Raw genomic sequence first — 17,384 nt, 5'->3', positions numbered from 1 at the left:
AAAAGTGAAACAATTTTATTAATGAGATTTATTGAAAGTTCTGACTAGCAAATTCTTGAAAGTCCAGAAAATATCGAATCGCTAAGTGGTGGGTTTGTTAGAGCAGGTCAGAGTGGCCAGTGCAGCAAGTCCAAAAAAGATTTTTAATCCTTTAAATTGTTCTTAAAATACTAATGCCCAGGTAGCAGAACAATGCTGTTGAAGGCAGGAGAAGCAAACTTAGAACCATGAATCAGTGAGTTTGTCTAGTTAGGCCAGGTGGTCACTGCAAGCAGCTAATGTCTTATATAATTATATACTAGAATGTTTTTAAAGTAATCATATATTATAATATAATATTTTTTGTTTAGTCTTATTTCTGCATTTCTATTGTGTAGGAAGCACGGTCTAATTTTAGACTGTTGTTGAGTGAATCATCTTTGAGAGGTAATCAGTTAGCAAAGAAGCTTGGATCATGTGTAGAAAGAGCTAGGCCTTATTATGAGGCTAGAATGCATGCTAAACAGGTACTCTCTACTAATATTTTATTCACTTTGAATTACATGCAGCAAAATAGCTTAGTTATCACAGCAATGCATGTGATTTTATTTCTGTTGACTTACAACAAACACATTAAATATAAACACACATATAAAACTGTGATGTTTTACAGAAAATTAAGATGCTCCTATAAAACTTCATACTTAAATAAATATTTTATGTGATATTGTTACGTGTAGAGTAGATTCTTTAAAATTTGTAATCTTCTTAAACTTGCCATGACTTTTAAATGGAAACAAAAAACTACCAATTGCAGTTAAAAAAAATTGTTAAAAACATTAAAACAATATTCATTTTATTTTAAATGTTTTTTAAGGAATAAAAAAATGATATTTTTTATGGTTTTCAACTTGATAGGAACAATAAGAAGTAGGGATAAACATTTTTAACTCTTGCTTAACATCTGCTTTAAGAATTTAATTTCTTTAAACTTTTGTTTAACAATATTACTAAGCTGAGTTTTCATTCTTTCCTTTTAACTCAAAATTCCTTAATGATAGATAATGATTTAGTGATAGTAATGAATTTAAGAATATTTGACTAAAGTCAAATTAAATAACTTTTTTTATTAAAAGGATTTTCTTGCATAATTATCAGCTGCAATTTTTTATGTCTTTACATAATAATTTTTAAATTATTTTTTTATTTATTTATTTAATCATTTATTTGTTTTATCACACTATACTTTAAATTCTCTGCCATTCAATTGTTTGACATAAAAATTATTGGACATTAAATTTTTTTTTTTGGAGCATTGCTAAACTTGTTTTTAATACCTTAAAAATGTTAACAACTAAAGGTTAATAAAGCATTGTTCAAAAGAATATAAGTTTCCTAAAAATTTTGTAAAATATAGCAATTATAGCATCTTTCAGTTTAAGGAAGATTACAACATCGAAAAACACTGGATATCAGAGTCAGCACTTAAAAGAAAAGTTTAGCTTGTGAAAAACACCTTCCCCCCCCCCAAAGGTTTAGATTTATTTCAGAGCTGAAAGCTTTGACTTTTTATAGACTACAAAGTAAATAAATTAGCAAATGAAAAAATAAAAAGTTAAAAAAAGCTCAAAAAATACATTTAAATCTTTAAAACAATGTATAATGTTTGAAAAACAGCAAAAAATTATTAATTTACTGGCAACTTAAGTAACACTGGGTAACAATTTTTTGTTTTTTCTCTCTGTTGCATGGGATTTTTTAACAGATCATCGATACTTGTGTATCACCAATTTCAAATCTGAAATTGATTTCTCGCTCCAAGCTACAGTTTTTTTTATGACATTTTTAGTCTATTTTTTTTTCGAAATGTACAAGCTTAAAAATGTTATGTATATATTACAGGGAGATGTTGCGGCCAATTTCTAGGGGAATTACGGCACATCACCTGGATTAAAATTGCATAGAAACCCAAGCCGGTAAATGTCATCGTTTTCTGCTAGGGGCACTTTTCTTTTTATGAATTGTTTCTTCCTGTACTTCTAAACTCCCTGTTATAAATAGCATTTTTAAACTTGTACATTTCAACAAAAAAAGACAAAATCTGTTGTTTAAAAAAAGGAACAAAACTAATTTCAGATTTGAAATCATCAGACCCAAATTAGGCAAGATCAAGTATTTGTATAAATACAGCAAAAAATTTGTTTCCAGTATAATTTAAAAAAGAAAACTAAAAAAAAGCTCAAAAAATAAATTTAAATCTTTAAAACAATGTATAATGTTTGAAAAGCAACAAAAAATTATTAATTTACTGGCAACTTAAGTAACACTGGGTAACAATTTTTTTTCTTTTCTGTTGCATGGGATTTTTTAACAGATCATCGATACTTGTGTATCACCAATTTCAAATCTGAAATTGATTTCTCGCTCCAAGCTACAGTTTTTTTATGACATTTTTAGTCTATTTTTTTTCGAAATGTACAAGCTTAAAAATGTTGTGTATATATTACAGGGAGATGTTGCGACCGATTTCTAGGGGAATTAGGGCACATCACCTGGATTAAAATTGCATAGAAACCCAAGCCGGTAAATGCCATTGTTTTCTGCTAGGGGCACTTTTCTTTATATGAACTGTTTCTTCCTGTACTTCTAAACTCCCTGTTATAAATAGCATTTTTAAACTTGTACATTTCAACAAAAAAAGACAAAATCTGTTGTTTAAAAAAAATAACAAAACTAATTTCAGATTTGAAATCATCAGACCCAAATTAGGCAAGATCAAGTATTTGTATAAATACAGCAAAAAATTTGTTTCCAGTATAATTTAAAAAAGAATTTCAAGTTATATTTAGTTCTGTCATTGCCTTTAAATGATTTAAAAAGCAAGGATGGCAAGTTTTTTCTGCAAGTGGAAAAAACTTCTCTCCCAAAAAATTTCTCCCAACCCAAGTAGAAGAAATAGAACATACTCTTTTTCAAAAAGAAATATCTAATTTTATAATTTTTTTGTCTAGTTTATATGCACATTCTAGTGTAATTAATGTTATTAATTTCCAGATTATTTAACGAAAAATTTTAAATAAGTGAAAATTATCAAGCTGATTATTTTTGTAAATACTAAAAGTGTTTTGAAGTGTCATTTGATGATCAGTTTTTAAAAAAAGCGAATGCCTGCACTTATCAATCTTTGAGAAAATAGATGCAAATATATTCTATTTTGTGTACTTCATTTAATTTTGTTAAATATAGAAATTAAGTTATTTTATTAATTAATTTTTTTTTTATTCTTTAATAACATTCATAAGAACACCATGAGTCAAATTTTAAAATTTTAATTTTTTTAAAAATCCAATATTTTCAGCTGTGCATACAGTGTGATAGATTTGGCCATTGGCAAAGGAGAGAATAAAGAAGCAATATAAAATGCAACATTGTTTGAAAAAACCTCTTACATTATGTGTAAAATGACTTAAAAATCATATACATACTATTATCCAGTAGAAACAATATATTTGAATATTAAAAATATGGCAAAGTTTAAAATCAATAAAAGAACATCGAAGGTAATAATTTTTTAAAATTCTGTTTTTTCTTTATATGCCAGAAAAGGAATATTGGTAGAACTTAAAATTATTTAGAAAAATAAATTGCCCTTATTTCTCAAACATGAAAAAGAAGCATTAAGTACTATAGCTGCTCAGTGTCTTATTTATAGAGCAATAGTTTTATTTTAGTATTAGAAGTAATAAAAGAACTGATAAATTAAACATATTATCAGACTTCAAAGTAGTGAGTTGGATATCTGCGATATAAGATCCATAAAAATTTTAAATTTGACTTCTCTTGTTACAAGAGCAACAGACTTTAGCACTAAAAATTCTCAGAATTGCAGATATTTACACGTTTATAAATAAGCAAAGAATGGCACAAACTGACTTTATCTTTTTTAGTTAAGGTCAGTTGAACCATTTTTAGAAACCGTTACACTGTTGAGAGGATAAGGAGAAAAATTAAAACTCTTTATGACTTTGTTTATGATGGAGAAAATGAACCGATCTATAAGTTGGACCCCAGGTTAATCATGGAAAAACTTTCCTTCAGCACTAGTAAATTGGTTATAAGTTCTTTGGATAAACACAAGGTTTTAAAAACCCAGTGATTTGTTTTATTAGCTTACTTGCTTTGTGCGTTAGTGTCAGATCTTTTAGAACCCAGTCTCAATTTTCTTAAAAAAAAATCTTAGTTTGAAAATTATATAATTTTATCTCATATTTTAATACAGCATGTCATTGAAACTGTTTGCTGTTTCTTTTCGTTAGCATTGAAGAGGAGTTAAATGATTTTTTGAATGAAAAATTTTTTTAAATTAATTAATGAATTTTTCAGTCTCTCTTTTGAAAACTTTCTTAGAAAATTACATAAATTTCTTTAAAATTTTATTACAATAGTGAAAATGTCAGTGATATTTTATGTTGATTATGTATGGTTATAAAAGTTTTGTTATGGCAGGGTTAAAAATGTTTTTTTTAGCTGCAAACACAAACTCAAAAAGCAGCTCTAAGATATGAAAGAGCAAGTAGTGCACACTCTGCTGCTAAAGAAATGGTTTATTTGGCTGAAGAAGGTTTAAAAAAGGAAGGAGGGTGCTTTGATCCTGCATGGCAAGAAATGCTTAATCATGCCACACTCAGGGTAAGATTGCTCTCTTTAAAATTATTTATCTACATTATGGAAGTATTTTTTACTAACTCATATGTGGTCTATAGGACAATCGGACTAGCAGAAAAAATCTAATATTGCTTCATTGTGCACATTTGTTTGTCATTCATCGAATGCTCTCTCAAACCTTTCCATTTTACTATCAGTCATTGGACTTTCTTCAGAAATGCCAACATTTTAAAGAGAAATTCAGTATAATTCTTATTCCTTGATTGGTTGTGGTAAAAATATTTTTAGCGCTCATTATATTAATGGGGTAAATAGAAAACCAATGAACAAGGAAGTGAAGAATGAATGCTCTGAGCTTTATCAATATTATGGTGGCAAAAAAGATTAAAAATTTTTTTTTTCAAGGCAATCCTATTTTCCAGGCAGATAAAATATCTCTTAACAACATATTTAGGCATTAAATGACTCAAATATATACCCCAATTTTTACAAATTGTAGAAGTGAAACAGTTGAAAGTTTAATACTAATATAACCATAACTATCATTGAGATTAAATCGCATTTTCGAAGTGACTTAGTATTTAGTTAGAATAAAATACTCAAAGCATTCTCGGTTCAAACAAAGGCAGTTGAGTATTTTGTGTCTGCTTCACTCTAAAGTCAAGTTTCTAAGCATAGTAGTGAACGGACTATCCAGAATCTGGAACTGATTTTGTTCTGAGTATCTGATTTTCTAAATCATTAGAAATAGCAATTATTATTAATCTACATCACTGATTTCTGAAACTTAATAATAATAGTTTTCAAAATTAAAAATAAATAAATAAATAGCAGTAAAACAATTAGCTGACCCAAACAAAACATTTTGTGGGATCCTGTAAATATTCACTTTCTACTTTCATTCAGCTATTATAAAATATAATAGTTTTCACTAGAACTAGACCAATTTTAACCAACAGCAAATTTAATTTTGATCAACTGCAAAATGAATTTAAATTTTTAATATGCTCTTTTAGTTGTTCCATACTTCATTAAATTTAAAATATTTGAGTAAAAACATTTAAAGAAATTTGATGCTCTTCTGGTATTAAAATAAATTATTTAAAAAATCAGGGTTATATTATTTTTATAACTGCAGGATTTTCTAATGATTATGTCATGCTTGGATTAAACTAACACTAGAACGATAAGAGAGATAATTTTGATCAAAAAGAGTGGCAATATTCCTAAAATAAATATATCATCTTACTTGAATTTCATGATTTTTCGAGTTCTCAAAAGCATTCATGAAAAGTTTTATCAGGTTATATAATAGCGCATAAAATGAAGTTCTCCCTAGAACTACCATAGCAATCAAATTGACCACTATCGAGATTTGAGTGTTTTATTTTGAAATTACTCACTCTTTCTTCTCTGGTTGGCTGCAGAATGCACAACCAATTATTTTTTAAGGGTTTATGCAGCTAGAGAAAGATTAAAATATGAATATAAGTTTGCAGCTTGATGAGCTGGAGCTTGCATTTTTGGTTTGATAACCATACTAAGTATGCAGCTTGGAAACTAATGTATTCAATTTCTTTCAAGAGAAGAATTTTTCATACCCCATTAACTTGCACACTCTTAATAAGCAAAAGAAAGTTCACTGGTTGCTATAATACAACTAAACTGCAAGGATCTCCCACCAACTAGCAAAGCTACAATTACCTCACACTTTTCACCAAACATTCTAGTAAAGGATTAAAAAAACTGTTGCTGTATACTGATGTAAACCAAAAAGGGCCTACTTCTTGAGTTCTATGCATAGTTGATTGATTACCCCTAAAACTGTCCCTGAAAAAGTATGCAGTAGTGTGCAAATGTGTTACATCAAATAAACCATTTAAATATGGCTCTAGTTGCTTCTAGAAATTGGTTGATTTGAATTTTTACAACATGGTAGTTGATTTTGCTGAAAATGTGGTCAATAGTCATGCTATATTCATAAGTAACAATAGATAAAATGTTCCTAATTGAAAATTATTCATGATAAAATGATCAGAGTATAGTTTCAACATATACTTTGTCTGAATGAGATAACTCAAAAGTGAGGTAATTCAAAAGTCTATGAAAAAGTTTAATTTGGACATATCTTTCTGGGTAATTGAATGTTCTATGTAAAATGACCTATGCACTGCAATATGATTTTTAGATGTTGCGTTAGAACTACTAATATGGTCTTAGAACCCAATTACTCTGTGATGTATGTTAAGATAAGTTAGCATTCTGAAAATGCAAAATACTAAAAGAAAACTGTGCCAATTATTTAACGACGAATTATTTCTGTTAGAGAATCTCCACCAGAGATTTTTCTTTTTAAAATATTAAATTGGAATGCTAAAGAAGTGAGTTTTCATATATCCTTTTAGAAACTTACCCAGTTGTTTAGTTTTCCCGGGACATATGTTAGCTATTAAGAAGTCCTGAAACTTCAAAATTTAACCAGTTAATCATTAAAAACCATTGTAGGACAGGAAAAGATACCTGTTTAAAAATTGAATTTTTAAAAAAAATCTGAGAAAAATGAATTAAAAATAATTAAAATTCTTCAAGAAACTTCTGTAGTATCCACTTTAAGTTGAAGGGTCCTGTGATATTCTTGTAAATTTCAAACTTTTACCTATTTGGCTTCCTTATATGCATTGATCTCAATCTCACAGAAACAACTGATGCACTCCCTAACTAAACACATTTTTTTAATAAAAAAAATACTAATTTTATTTTTCAAGTAACTTTAGGTAATCTTGCCTCACATTTCCCCCCCAACAAATCTCAGATTTCAGATATAGCTTATGAAATGTAACTGTCTTAACTGATTTTGAAATATGTTTGATTCAGTACAAGAGAACACTGATGACAGATTGCAAGTTGAGCAGATTACATTTCTAAATGAAAACACTTTTTTTTATTTACTTGTATTAAATACTAAATTAATGTTTTAAAATATAATATTTATTGATTATTTAATTAAAATTTCTTGGGGATAAATTGAATTTAATCTTTTTCAAACACTTTTAGGGATGAGCTACCTTCATAAAAATTAATAACTGTAATATCTGATAAATACATTGGTTAATAGTAATTTTTATTAAATTAGGGGTAAATGTGTATCTTTCTAAAAATGTTAAATAACTTTATGAAAAAAAAAGATTTTTTTTCTTGGAGCCATTAAAAAATTTTTACATCACAAAGGGAATGGTGGGAATCTTTTGGAACCTATGATTTAAAATATATGTACTTTGCTTGATTTAAGGCACTAACCTTATTTCTTTGCTGATATTCTGCAGCTCATATTTCTTTTCCTCTATTTTTCAAAGGAAAAATGTTAAAAACAAATGTCATGCTATAAGAGAGATAATAATTAAGAACGGTTCTTTGCAATCCCTAGTTTTTATTGGAGAAAATAAAATTAATATGTTCAGTTGTTGAAAAAGGAATTCCTAAACATTTTATGGAAATTTTAATTTGAAAACTAAATTAACCACCAGTACTTTTTAACTTTATCAAAATAATAATAAATAATTTTAGTACTCTTTTCAAAATTTCAATTTGAAAATTTTTCTTAAAATATGCCTAGCATTAAAATGCATGTTAAAATACATTTTACTCAGCAAACAAATGTGATCTCAAACTTTTGTTTCATTTTCAAAGTAAATGTATTAAAAAAATAGTACTGCTATAAGTTTTTTTTCTGTGGCCGAGAAAAAAAATGCCTTTCAGCAATTAAATCCAAGAATGCTTTTTCAGTGTAAGATTATATTCAACCTCTCATCTTTAAATATAAAAATAAGTTTTTTAATTAAGTGTCTTATAGTACATTTTTAAGCACATTTTTTTATACTTGAAAATAGTTTTTTCAGAGTAAAAAATAACTTGTTATTAAAAAGGTATCTTAAAAGTTTCAGTATATGCTGGTTTTTTAAAAATTAATGTTTTTAATAACAAAAAAATTTTATACAGGTACCGCGAGCCATAACACTGCTGATTAATGAATATCTGATAGTTTCTAGGCAGGAGAAGATGGGGAAAATCACAAGCACATCTTGTTGAAATTTCTTGGAACCTGGCTGTGGATCATTATTCTCCATTTCTCCTGTCGTAGCGATAATACTTTGTTGAATGAAATGCAGGATATTCTAAAAAAATGAATGAATGGAAAAAAAGAACCTGTGTGACCAAAAGGTCTTTTTTTCTATGTTCTGGAAAACTAATTATTAAGACTCTATAGTTTGGAAAAAAAATGTAGAACACTGGCTTCTCAAGGTACTGTGAAATATGTTACAACAGATAGGTATTATTGCACATTATCATCATCCTTTGAATAAGTGAGACACTTGTCAGCAGTTTTGCTAAAGTATTTTTTTTCATTATTTATTTGATTTGTGCTTTGAAATTTATGCTTCAATATTTGATTCAACATTTAATAAATTTATTTTTTAACATCCAAACATATAATTCAATAATCCATAAATTTTGGGGAAAGTTTTCTGCTTTAATTGGCTACCACTAAGAAAAATCTGCAAAAATTGTGAGATTTATTTGGATGAGATAGCTGGTGTATTTTGAGTTTTCTCCAGTTATGATGGAACATAAAACATTGAAATTAATCAAAGTGGCAACTTTAATGTAATGAAAATCGTAATTAAATATGTTTATTTTATTGAAAGTTAAAAATTCTAAAAAAATTGCTTTGAATTTATCTGTTTACAATTAACTTACCATGTTGTAAAAATCTTTTAGAACCAAATCAAATCAAAGATGTTAAAATTTTATTTTGATTAAACAAAAGTGCCCCAAAAGCAACTGAAAAGTATATTTTTCAGCGTAACTTTATTTTAGAGGCAAAATACTTTGGAAAACAAAATAAGTAAAATCTTAACTGGAGTTTAAATTAAAATCAATTCTAATTTATATGTTTTGAAAACATTTTTTTAATATGCAGTCGAAGGTCTTAACAGCGCAAACCTTGAAATGTGAGGATTTGCATTTTATAAAATTTTGTGTTATATAGATAATTTTATCTACTAAACAAGACAGCAATATTATTCGGGAACAGATCAATCATAAAATGCTCTAAAATAAATTTTAGATACAAATAGTTAAAAACGTAAAAATATGGACTTAAGTATTTATTATTTGCAGATTTTTGAAAGCATTAGAACTAATAAAAATTTTATTAATTTTAGTTAGCTTAGCTTTTCTTACCTGCCAACTTATACCCTTTCCGGGGATGATTTTTTTAAGTGGTAGTGAGACGGAAATTGAATTACAAGTGCAGGCAAAAATATCTTTTAATTTTGCTAGAAGCTAAACACATTTTTTTATATGTTAATTTTATATAAACGGAATGGTGGGCAAATAACTTTTTTTATTTATTGTCCTTTTAAATTAAATATATAAATTCAAGATATGAAAAGAAAAGTTAAACTTTGCTACCAGTTTAAACATAAAAATTATATCTTTCCAAAAATTCGTAAAAGTTAGCAGTTACGGCTTTTGAAATTGTAACCTCTTAAGAAATAATTGAACAAATAATGTAAGAAGTGAATTTTTCTAAGTCAAAAAAATTTCTTAGCTGCAGCTTTCGTTGTGTACATCTGTAAAAGTTAATATGCTTGATAAAGGAATGTAGAGCGCAGAATTGCATTATATAGATCTAATATGCCTTATGAAACCAGGGTATAACAACGCCAGTACATTTCACAACATAAATTTGAATATAGAAACTTGATTTTCATTAATTATAATTTTATAATATAGCTTGAAATCTAACTCCCTTCAGGGTGCGTAGCATTTGTAAAAAGTGCTTAAAGGTGTTTTTTGGGGAATTCGTTTTTAAAAGCTTTTAAAGGTGCTTTTTTCAGTTGGCGTTTTTAAAAAGTGCTTTTTTTCCGAATAGTTTTTTTTTCTCCCTTCAGTGATATCTGGTGGATCCCATGCATTTCATGAAAAATGGGGAGTTGCCTACGTAATCATTCACGCGGACTTCATGTCGTACCCACGTTGTGACTTGCGCATGCGCGCACACTTCAAACCGAAACTCGAGTGCTCCAATTCCGGTAGAGAATATCAGATCCTTATGAAATGTTTTTCATTTTAATTTATTTTAATTTCATTTTACTTCTAACACTTTTTTTGACATAGGGGGTAAGGGTACTTTTGTTCTGAGTTCAGGGTCAAGTTGATTACACTCAGTGATGTGGGAAAGTATTGATTGTTTCGATTTACGCCCATTTCTTTTTGGGTTTTTTTTTTAACGCTAAAACTGTTTATAAAAAGTTTTTGTTTTTAAATAATACCATTGATTGAATATGAATTTTTTGAGTGCTTGAAAATTTTTGTAAAGTGCTTGAAAAGTTTTTAAAAAGTGCTTATTTTTGATTCAAAGATTTGGCTACGCACCCTGTCCCTTTGTTTTAAAACATTTTTATTTTTTAATAATATTTTGTTAAGGTTAATGAAGCTGAAAGTGAAAGAGTATTAAGTCAACGAGAACACCAGAAGCTATCACTTGCCTACAATGAAGCTGAGAGAATTGTCCAGCAACTGCACCAAGACCTCAAAAAATCTATCACTAAGTCAAGGTATAGTTCTTTACTTTTATGCATAATTTTTTAAATATACTTAGTTGAAACTTATTAACATTAATTATTGTGATATCCAAAACTGGCTCAGAAATGGTATTAACTATAGATTGCTGTTGCACTATTTATCACACCATTTAAAAACTAAAATAAATTAAAACATCAGAAATTATTCAATAAAATAACAAATGTATTTTGGTGTTACTATTAGTGTAATCGTATATTTTCTTTGGTTATACAATGAATGCCACTAATAAAATCAGTGGAGTATAAAATTAGCTCTTTTTTAATAACAAGTCTGCAAAAAGAATCTGTACAATATCAAAATATTCTAAAACCATCCTTTTAAAAAATTGAAATTGCCATTTTGTAAAATCAATATTTTTCTAGGGCATATGTTTGAAATTAAAAAAAGCTTTTCTTTGTCTGAATAATTAGGATTTTCTATTTTCTCAAGTTTTGACAGCATATATATAACAAGTTTCATTCTGCCCCTACCAACAAAATGATTAACTTATAGGTGAGGATTAAACTTTTTAGGGAAAAAGAGTGATAGTTAGAAAATTATGAAACAGGGAGTGTAAATGAATCTAAATGAAAACTTTATGAATTAACAACGTTAGTGGAACACTTATCATCATTCAATGAGACAAATCTATCTTCAATAGATATCAGAAAAATGTTTTACATTTTTAAAGGAACTTTAAGCAAAGAAAAGGAAATTGAAAAGTCACAAAAACTTTTATAATCTTTCAAATATTGAATCCTTAATTCTAAATTTTGCTAATGAAGCAAATATGCCAATATTTTAAAACCCTTCTGTAATTCAAAAAAAAAAGAAAAAGATTTAGCTTGTTTTTAATTGTGTTAAATGTAAATTCAATAAAAAATAAAATATAAATGTCTAAAACTGTTTTGCTTTTAGAGAATTTATGAAGTTCAACTTCAGAAATGTTTTGTGTTCCTAAGTGTGTAGACATTTTGGTTAATAAAATCGGTGAACTTAAAAAAATAAATATTTTCAGAACAATGATTTTGATAGGTGGTGTGTGCTCTGTATTTTCTTCAACATAATGAAATTTTTTTACTTGCTCAACTTTTGCTAATCTCTGCCTGAGTTCACTCTAGTGATAATCTTTTGATTACCTGTAGGTAGATTATTCACTTTGTAATTATTTATTTAAATGCTATGATGTTGATGATATTATTTCTGCATGAGATTTTGTTCCTTGATATTCTTATTAAAGAAAATTTGAAAGTTTCTGTTAAGAAAGTGCAAAGTAATAATGCAATAAATAAGCAGATTATTCAGTGTATCCTTTATTATTGACTTAACACAATGAAAAATGAGTACTTAATATGTGGTTATTATGAATAAGTACAACTACATGATCTCAGAGAAATAGAAAATAGCAGACTCCCTAACAACTTACTCAGCATCTTGAATTAATGATAAAATATTATAATTGAAAATACAATGTGAGGTCTATTTTTGTTAATTAAGAATTTTTTATTTAATTTGTATAATGTATTTTATGTAATATCTTTATCTTCAACCCAGCACACTTAATAATAGGAAAATCAGTCTAAGAATACTTGTAATACCTTATACTTGTTTGAATTCTTATATAACCAGTCAAGATTCAAACATCTTGATTCAGTCTGTATTGTCCTTCTTAATACTGTACACACATCAGCTACCAATAATTTGGGAGTTTACCAAATATCATGCTTTGAAATCTCACTGTTTAAATTTTGACTAAAATTGATCCAAGTTCTCCAGTAGGGCAGTTGGTAAAAGTGTCATTCACTCTGCTGGTGGAGAAACAGGGATCACGTGTTTTATACTCTGACTTGGGTCAAAATTACATGGCTTTTCTGCTATGGTTGTTAAACGATAAAGCTCTGAATAGCTGGGCCATGGTTTAGTGTTTGTGTCCTTTTTCTGCAAATATTGGGCTTTCATTGTAGGTTTTAAGTAAATTTGCTTAATATATTGTTTTAAAAATATCTTCTGATTGTTGCATTACACTTTCAGCTGAATTCTTAAGATCAGGGTGTTTTAAATTTATAGATTTTATATAAATATAATTCAGATTGATATTTTAATCTGTGTTTAAGAATTTTTATTGATGTTGTTTATCAAGCCTAGCTTGTCATAACTTAAAGGTGCATGATAATAAAAATACATTCTTGTTATAACTTCCACTTGTTCCATTGCTCAATTTTTATGGGTTACATTTCTTGTATTGAAATATTTTTATTATCCAAGTTCTTTCATTTTTTTCTTCTCTATCTAAAATTAGATCTTTATTATTGTTTTTAAATTTGGCATGAACATTTTCCTTTTCTGGATGCTTTTGCAATTTTGTTTTAATTAGCATTGTATTGTTTTTACTAAGGAATGTAGAATCTAAAACTTTATGTTTTTCTTGTTTAAAGTCCCATTTAGTTTGTTTTCAATTTGTTCCGGTTCATGGACAAACACAAGAGAACTAAATGCTTAGAAATGTCTAACTGAATGTTTGTAAATGTACCATATCTCAAAAGATGGTTATCCATAACTTAATTTATATTCACTTCAATTTTTAGCATTATATAATTATACAAACCCTCAACTCAGAATCTGTGTTGTAGACAGCTATCGTGAAATGATTCTTGAACAGTTTCAAATGCATAATAAGTTATTTTTTGGTAATGGTGTTCTGTTTGGGTTAATATCTTGATGTTCACTTTATTAGAAATCCAAGGTTGTTAGAACTGTTGATGACCGAATTTTAATTTATTTTCAGTCTCAAGTGACTTTAGCTTGCAGGTAACTCCTTTTTGCTCTTAACAAGCTATGTTTTAAAAGATTTTTAAAAAAAATTCCTCATTTTGAAAATGACTTCTTTTCTAAGAAAAATTATTATTTATAGGTGAAAAAATATATCTTTCTCCCATTGAAGGCTTTGTGGTAGGTTTCTAAAACTGCAGCGCTTCATCTGATGAACAACACTTTTATTAGATTTAATTAATTTATAAATCTGTTTTCTAGTAGTTTTTCAAATCCTGATATTGGGCGGGATAGCCTGGTCGGTAGGGCACTGGGCCCATATCCAAGAGGTCGTGGGTTCGATCCTCGCCGGCCGAAGACTCCCCGTGTAGTAAATGGTGACTGATGCACGCTAAATCTGTCGAGTCTCAAAGTCCTCCATGTTCCCACAACAAATCAATACCTCTGGGGGTACTGATCCAGGAGTTTCCTTGTCTTCTGGATTTGTTCAAAATTACAAGGCTACGGAGTTGAACGTAAGTAGTCGTAAACCCATGAAATTGGGTCGGCTGTTCAACGACGGTTATAAAATAAAATAAAATATGTTATTATGGGGCCGGGATAGCCTGGTCGGTAGGGCGCTGGGCCCATATCCAAGAGGTCGTGGGTTCGATCCTCGCCGGCCGAAGACTCCCCGTGTAGTAAATGGTGACTGATGCACGCTAAATCTGTCGAGTCTCAAAGTCCTCCATGTTCCCACAACAAATCAATACCTCTGGGGGTACTGATCCAGGAGTTTCCTTGTCTTCTGGATTGGTTCAAAATTACAAGGCTACGGAGTTGAACGTAAGTAGTCGTAAATCCGTGAAATTGGGTCGGCTGTTCAACGACGGTTATAAAATAAAATATGTTATTATGGGGCCGGGATAGCCTGGTCGGTAGGGCGCTGGGCCCATATCCAAGAGGTCGTGGGTTCGATCCTCGCCGGCCGAAGACTCCCCGTGTAGTAAATGGTGACTGATGCACGTTAAATCTATCGAGTCTCAAAGTCCTCCATGTTCCCACAACAAATCAATACCTCTGGGGGTACTGATCCAGGAGTTTCCTTGTCTTCTGGATTAGTTCAAAATTACAAGGCTACGGAGTTGAACGTTAGTAGTCGTAAACCCATGAAGTTGGGTCGGCTGTTCAACGACGGTTATAAAATAAAATAAAATATGTTATTATGACATTCAAATTTCAGTTAACCCTCTTTGACACATTCGTTTTGTGATAATTCCATCGTAACTTCCTGACATTGATGGTAATTTTTTCATCCGTCATTCACCATTTTTGTCGTCCTTTTCTACAAGGTTAACCAATCTCCAATATTTTTTACGCGCTATCATGAAACATGAATTTTGAATTTGAATTTCAACGTGTTTGATTCAAAATGTTGCTGACATAAAATCACTTTGTTTTTCCAAGAATCCACAGTAAACAATTTTGTGTGATAATTTTTATAATGTTAAATTTTGTAACGAAGCCATTTTTTACAAATTTAAATTTTGTTTTATAAATGGGACATATTTCAAATTTTGAATTGTGTGAAAAGGCCACAAAACAGCTCCAATTTCCACCTGGATCAATCCCTGATATCTAATCCAAAAATTTACATATTTTTTTTTACAATAATTTTGCAGATGATATATTGTGGTTTATATTCCTCTATTTCTAATTAAATTTTTTTATATATGACATTTAAAGATAATTAAAAATAGTTACATAATTTGCGCTTTCCTTTTTTTTCTGTATATGTTTGTCATCTTGTTTTCATTCTCCTTCATGTTTATTTCTCAAATTCATTGTTTATTTTCTAATAGATAGCAAAATAAATTGTGCTTCTTTTAACATCTGTTCCAGTTTTCTGTTGCTATCTAAGTTACTCTTTAATATATTCCCTGTTGGCGAGATTTGAAAACAATAAAGCTTGCTTTTTTATGTAATTTTACTTTTGATTGGGGTTAATTCTATTATTTTTAATATTTAAATAGACATTTTTGGAATACTTACACTCTGGTTTTCAGCACTTTGATTTTATAAAGACGTAAATTTTAAATTTTTTTTCCTGTAATATTTATGTTTTAAAATTTTCTTCATAATAAAGCTTCGTATCTTTTTTAATTTGCTATTTTTTAAAATTTCCATTTGTTATTTTTTAATTAAATATTTTAAAAAAAATAGAGGTAAGAAAAAAATATTCCTCATTAAGAGGATAATCCTATCCAGTTGTCATATTTTGCGTATTTTATTTTTAAAAATATTTTTCTATTTAATTGATTAAATAAGATTTTAATTGCTATTGAATTCATACTGCTTATATATTTATTAGTTTCTTTTGTGAGATGATTTAGTATTTTTAAAAAGTTTTTTTTTCTATGAATTGTGATGCAGAATATCTGTGTATAGCAGGGATGTTAAAAAAATTATTAATAACTAAATTTTTTTAGTATTTATTATTTTTATCAAATCTGGAAAAAACTTAGATAAATTAGGTTTATTCTATATTTAATTTGCATTACAGTTGAAAAATTTGTAGCAAGTTAATCTTTAATAGTAATAAAAATTAATGATTCATTAATAAAATGCAAAAAAAATTTTATAATTTTATCTTTGCAGAATTTTTAAATATATGTATGAAAGTAATATGTTATTTTAATTTACATAAAAACTTAAAAGACTCCCTTTTTTTTTCCTTAAAAATTTTACTCTTCATTTTTCCATCTTTCACATATGTAGATGCATTGTAAAAAAATTTATTAAACAGGGATATAAAATTAAACATGAATATTTAATCCAAAGTTTCTGACTTCTAAATAGACTTCTTTTGACTTCATAATAGCAGAATTAAAATAAAAAATTATAGTTTTCTTTGTGGACTCAGTGAGAAAGAATGTTTTTTTTCTTCTCTCTTTTGTATGATGTATTTCGTTTGACATTACTGCTATTTTTTGTCTGTATTGTGGTGTTATATTTTTTAATTAATTTGAATTATACACTATAATGTATGAATTATATCATAGTATATTTTGACCATGGCACTGTCAGTTCATACTGCGGTATTAGACTGGAATTTTTAAAATATATGTCTGGAAAAGTCAAGGAATTGTGTTCTTCTATTTGAGTAGCAACTCTGATTGCAGCTATCAAAAATATACTTTTTTGCTGCTCAAACATGTACAAAATTCAAGAACTTATTTGTTTTGTATGTTTTTTGCCCATCAAAGTTGGAAAGTAAACTTTTGCACTCTTTCTAAGAAGATAATGCTTCAATATTAATGCTCGAGTAATTATAAAATGTTTGTGATTTATTGGATTTCCAAAGT

The 17,384-nt window shown here is 28.2% G+C and overlaps 1 protein-coding gene across 1 annotated transcript in view; it reads left to right on the top strand.

Annotated features, from left to right (window-relative positions):
• The window catches only part of LOC107437027 (SH3 domain-binding protein 5-like), a 50,342-nt gene that overhangs the window by 15,535 nt on the left and 17,423 nt on the right, over positions 1-17,384 (top strand). The window contains exons 3-5 of the mRNA XM_087155114.1: positions 378-506; positions 4,507-4,668; positions 11,134-11,264. Of these exons, the coding sequence (XP_087011240.1) occupies positions 378-506; positions 4,507-4,668; positions 11,134-11,264 (422 nt within the window). The remainder of the gene's footprint in view (positions 1-377; positions 507-4,506; positions 4,669-11,133; positions 11,265-17,384) is intronic.

The sequence above is a fragment of the Parasteatoda tepidariorum genome, chromosome 11, assembly GCF_982258835.1.
Source record: "Parasteatoda tepidariorum strain Cologne lab strain chromosome 11, Ptep-v5.0, whole genome shotgun sequence".
NCBI lineage: Eukaryota > Metazoa > Arthropoda > Arachnida > Araneae > Theridiidae > Parasteatoda > Parasteatoda tepidariorum.
Note: the sequence above shows the minus strand (reverse complement) of the source record. Positions and strands in the feature narration are given on the sequence as shown.